General features: G+C 41.1%; 1 protein-coding gene across 1 annotated transcript; it reads right to left on the bottom strand.

The window, feature by feature from the left end:
* Positions 1–1,712: 1,712 nt before the first annotated feature.
* Positions 1,713–5,314, bottom strand: LOC125477905 (polyol transporter 5-like). Its single transcript, XM_048585401.1, has 3 exons — positions 5,068–5,314; positions 4,608–4,954; positions 1,713–3,241 (listed from the first exon to the last, which is right to left on the bottom strand). Exons 1-3 carry the CDS (start codon positions 5,090–5,092, stop codon positions 2,138–2,140), a joined length of 1,476 nt encoding a protein of 491 aa, XP_048441358.1. The 5' UTR covers positions 5,093–5,314; the 3' UTR covers positions 1,713–2,137.
* Between the last annotated feature and the right edge of the window lie 218 nt (positions 5,315–5,532).

The following is a 5,532-nucleotide window of genomic DNA, read 5'->3' as shown; positions in this document are numbered from 1 at the left end:
TGTTGGCAGAGGTCACCTTACTAAGCTTTCTCGGCATAGTTAGGTGTTACGAATTACATTGCTCGGCGTACTGGTTGCCGAGTGGTTTTATGATTGGATACTCACAGGTGAGTTTCAGGGTTCAGCATTCCGACGGCCGAACTACGTTTACCATCAAGACATATATCACGTTCGAGTACCTGTGCCCATACACCTTGGTCTCGATTCGACGTGCTTATACTCTCACGAATATAATCACAGTGACCGAATCGGGCTCGGACGATTTGTGAACTCCGCAGAAGTAGCAGCCTTGTCTTCAGGCTGTAGAACCCAGAGACCGAGAGTGTTCCTTCCTCGGTCGCAATCGCAAGTTAAAGAAGTCCGCAACGCGCTCAAAGCTACATCAACAGATTTTACTCCTCGGCCAGGCTCGGCCGACGAGTTGGCACGCCCCGCATTCGACCGAAGGACGTAGTTAGCTTATTAGTTACTCGGCCTGCGCGCCACGTAGGTTTTGTAATTTTTAGGATCAACAGGTATAAACAGTAACTACAGTAAATCGTGCTTGTCTTTTTTTTTTTTTTTTTGGTCAAAATCACGGATCATCAAAACAAAAATGAGGAAGCAGCTCAAAGCTACTTTGAAAAACCAGTTTTTTCAAAAAATGCAGGTGAACAGTATCTTTAATGAAAATTTTTATGGCAATCTTACTCTCCCTCTCCATCATCCCCTTCTGTGCATTAAACATGAGAACATAGAGAGATGAAGGATTTATAGAGGGAAAGAATATTTACCGAATTCATTGCCCCCTTAATTTGGGGTTGGAGGTTTGAACGAATCAGATGACCAGACGAGAAGCAATAGGTTGGAGCACGGATCTTGTTGTGTTCCCGTTGTTCATGGTGGCGGCGAGGACGGTGGAGGAAAGGAAGGGTGGGCTGCGCTGTTTGGTTTGGCGGCTGTGTTTTTAGTGATCATAGTTTGCTGGTAGAGAAGCCGCGGCGAACATTTTAAGTTCTTTTGGAATTAAAAAATCTTTCACTAAAATACTTTCAAACATTTTAAAAAACAAGTTTAGGTGACTTTAATACTAGGAGCATCTCTTACATACTTCAACTTCAAACTCTAAAATTTGAGTAAGTGATATATCCTGATAATAATTCAACTCTAAAATTTGTAATGGAACTTGATTCATTAGGCCATTCAAATGAAATTGAATACAACAGAAGAATTGGCCATTTTCAAGTTCAATATATGTGTATATATGTCCAAATGATCACAATCACTATTTAGGGTCAGTATCATAAACGTTTTTGCAGAGAATTACGAGAAATGATTTTCACACCCATACATTTTTCATCACGTTATTTTAATAATAAAAAAAATTAGATTAAATAGATCAATTGAGAACGAAAAATAAATAAATAAATAAAAGTTAACAAGGAGAAGGAAACAAAAGAGCGGAAACACAGTTAAAAACTCTCTTTTTCTTTTTATCACCAAACACAAACGTCAAAAATCTGTTGTACGACCAAACACCAAACACCAAACACCAACATCATAAGTTGCTTTTGTTCCATGTGATCCTGCATTGCATACTTTTGGACCGAGCGATCAACCGAAAGTCATAAAAAGTGTAACTTTTTAATCCCACTCTGCTTCCAGAATCACGTGCATATGCATATTACAAGTGCAAAAGTGAAAAATAACCATCATGTTTTTTCTAATACGATATGTTTTATTACACCCAACACCAAAACAATATCTCCGGTAGTTGGGTGCCAGTGTATCCACAAACAAATAAATGCTGCTGCAAATATTGGAAAAACAAATTCCGACCAACAAACTTTTGCAATACATACCTAACTTCATCTTAACTTGGTGTCCTTCATTGGATAGAAGCTCCTTCTTCCTCTCGTCTCGCCTCGAAAATCATCCATCCTTAGTAACCAAATTAAGATGACCAATTTTCCTGCGACCATCATCGGATTCGCCATTTCTAAGATACTAACCTGTTCCGCTGTCTCCATACCAATGAACCTCCAAAATTACGATCCAATGGGCGGAATCACCCTCATATATAACCGGTGCGTACAATAAATACTTTTATAATTCAAGAGATTGTTCTGTAGTTCTACTAGTTGTTTATATCCACTCACTAAGCTAAGAGGTTCACCCTGTTGTCCGGATCACTGGTGCCACCATCACCACGAGCAACTTGCCTTTTCTTTTCGAGCAGTTTGTTGGCCTTTCTCCACTTGTGGAATTTACCAAACAAGACCTCCATGTCTTCAAGGGTTCTGCCTTGTGTTTCCGGGAGCATTGTGAAAAAGAAGATCCAACCAACAGCACCAATTGCCGCATAAAGGAAGAAGGCACCACCCATTGTGATGGCCTTATACAACGAAATGAAAGTCATTGAGAGGATGCCACTCATCACCCTATTCACGGCCACTCCCATACCACACCCTTGAGCCCGCAGCCTCAATGGGAAGATCTCAGAGCTGTAGACCCAGGCGATGGGCCCAATCCCAGTTGAGAAAAACCCAACGAAGGCTAATACGCAGAACAAGCACAAAACAACTGCCCATGTCATTCTAGCCCCTTCGTGTTGATCAACGATGGTAAGGCTTGAACCGAGACACACTAGGGAGACTACCATACCAGCCATACTCGTTAACAGTAGTGGACGCCGTCCAACCCGATCAAGGAAAAAGGTAGCGACTAAGGTGAAAACGGTTTTGGAAAGTCCAACTCCGACAGTGCAGAGTAGCAATTGGTCTGAGCTGGTGATCCCAGCCTTCTCAAAGACCCTTGGACTGTACAAAACAAGGGCGTCTATACCAGAGGCTTGCTGAAAGAAGTGGAAACCAAGGGCTGCAATTAGAATATGAAGAACTGTTGGTGTCGGATGAACTAACAATTCCTTCCAAACGCCTTCACCGTGGCTGTGACCAGTGACCTGGACGATATCATCGTTGCAATCCTCAGGAATTCCAGCAGCTTCTTTGATGTCAGCTAGTCTGAGCATGGACTCTTCTTTGGAGTCTGAGGTTTTGTCCAGGACTTGCCTGGCGTCGCCTAGTCGACCCTGCATAACGAGCCACCGAGGCGACTCAGGCATTGCTAAGACACCGATGGCAAGAATAACCGAGGGAATTGCACCGACGCCGAGCATGAGCCGCCACCCCAAGTCAAGAGCGCAAAATGAGAAAGCATAGTTGGATATATACCCCAATAATATGCCAACATTGACAAACACCTATTAAAATTCAAACAAATAAAATTAATTCATATACACTTTTCGCAACTTTTGTCTTAAATTAATGATTAATTTGAAGCATCAAACAAATGTTTTAGTTTTGCTATAGAAATCTTCATCTTGAATTTTGAACGACCCAAAAAATTGTGTTAAGATAATGTGAAGTGTATTAAGAATGTGGGATGTAGTCAACAAAATGTGGGCGTTAACAAAACAACCCTAAAAATTATCTCCTAAATTTTGAATTTTGAACATATGTTTTGGCTTGTTAGGGTTTAACCCTTTTGTTGGTTCGTTCACATTATAAATTTAGGTTGAAACATAAAAGTTGTTGGCAAAGCAATGAGTTTGGACTGAGATTAGTGCTCTTGGACACGAGATATATGAATGTAAAATTTAAATTGAAACCAAATTTAAATATACCGATGTTAACTTGAGATGTACCCAATGCAAATTTGAAACGCGCCAATATCAACATGACACGTATCAACTTGAAATGCGCCAATATCAACTTGATGCTGAGATAAACTGTACCCATTCCAACTTGAAATGTCTCAACATAACGACTTGAAACGTACCAATGCTAAATTGAAACATACCCAATGCAAACTATCATCTAAAAGAAAATGTACCACTAAATTCAATTTTACAAATGCAGCATGGTACGTGAATGATGCAAAAGCGTGCTAAAACAAAAAGCTTACCCTTTGGTACGGACACGCAGATCAAGAGGCATGCACAAAACAAAATATGAAGCAAATGAATATGACCGGCAAAGGAGAACGGATGAGGGTCGACTGACTGATCAGCTAAATTGTTAATGGTTGCAGAAGAAACATATGTCACATTAGTTACTTGGATGAGGGTCGACTGACTGATCAGGTTTGATGTGTTTTAAGATTTTTAAAACTTATCTCCTACATTTTAGGAGATTTGAGATTTTAATGTAGTAATTACTAATTAATTAATTAGTACATATAATGGCAAATCGTGTAATATTGCATAAAAATGGTACTTAATAATACATGTGAATGTTGCACTAACTATCTATCAGAGAGAGAGATAAGACCAGTTGCGTGCCCATCTATTAGAGAGAGCTCGCCAACGCATGCGGTCCCAGCTATATTAAAAAGATCGTCCAACGACGAAATAGTAAGAATAACATTTTTGTTGATAAAATATTTAAACAGTATACTTGTTGAGGGTAACAAATAGGAGAACGAGACACTCAAACACAGCTTTTACGTTACTTCAAACCACTCCAAAGGGCATAGTTGGAAAGTTAAGTCAAAACATTCTAGATTATAATTTAATTGAAATTATTATCCAAATTAATTAATTTCTAAACGGGGACAGACAAGCTAACCTCTGGGAAAGACGTGAGAAAGCCGCGCGACGACGCCGGAGAGACCTCGGCAGCGTAGACGGGAGCAATTGTGAGGGCGTAGCCGACGCCGAGGCCAGCGACGAAGCGGCCGCACATGAGGAAGGTGTAATTGGTGGATAATCCCATGAGAATCGCTCCGGCGAAGAAAATCGCTCCGGAGATGACTATGGTGTAGCGGCGGCCGACCCAATCGGAAGTTCTTCCGGCCATGGCGGAGCCGATGAGGGAGTAGAGGTTCAGAATACCCAACAGGATCTCGATTTGCGTGTCCGTGACCTTGAGGTCCTTTTCGATGTAGATTGCAGCTCCACTCATCACTCCAATATCTGATCAATAATTAATCAAATTTATCAGAACTAATCAAGTCTTAACAAATAAAAAAACAGAATTTTTAAAGTTAATTACGCCGATCGAAGTTCGATTAAGCAGAATTAGTTACCATAACCCAGCAGGATTGAAGTCATGGAAGCCAGAATAGCACAAGCGAAAGCATACTTGTTTCTCTTGGGCTTCTTCGGCGGATCAACTTTGATCCGATTGCCGGAGACGTCATTGTTTTCGGCCCTCCGATCTCCGACCGGAGGATTGGCTAGCAAAGGCTCTCTAATCTTGGCGGATTGGGGGTAATCACAATTCCTAGAGAGAGAAAGCGAGGGTAGGACGGAGATATAGAGAGGGAAGGATGAGATGAATTAGTGGATTTGCAGCGTTTGGTTGTGGGATTAGGGGCGAATGGGATTAAATAGACCCAACAAAAGCAAACATCGCCTTCTTTAATTAAAAAAGGGTGGGACCATTCATTCTATTAGTGATGGGTGGGTCCCATTTTCTATTCGAGAAACATGGGCCAATGGGGACGCGACAAGATGGGGTTGGCGGTAGAGATTTTTTTTATTTTTGTCGG

The sequence above is a fragment of a genome, unplaced genomic scaffold, assembly GCF_019419815.1.
Source record: "Pyrus x bretschneideri cultivar Hongxiangsu unplaced genomic scaffold, Pyrus_bretschneideri_v1 Contig221, whole genome shotgun sequence".
NCBI classification, from domain to species: domain Eukaryota; kingdom Viridiplantae; phylum Streptophyta; class Magnoliopsida; order Rosales; family Rosaceae; genus Pyrus; species Pyrus x bretschneideri.
Note: the sequence above shows the minus strand (reverse complement) of the source record. Positions and strands in the feature narration are given on the sequence as shown.

Bases quoted from the DNA above. Each gene is read 5' to 3' on its own strand.
- LOC125477905 (XM_048585401.1), bottom strand. From the start codon at position 5,092: ATGACTTCAATCCTGCTGGGTTATG. The intron at 4,955-5,067 runs GTAACTAATTCT...ATTATTGATCAG, and splicing joins TTCAATCCTGCTGGGTTATG to ATATTGGAGTGATGAGTGGA. The intron at 3,242-4,607 runs GTTAGCTTGTCT...GAATTTTAATAG, and splicing joins TTCTCACGTCTTTCCCAGAG to GTGTTTGTCAATGTTGGCAT.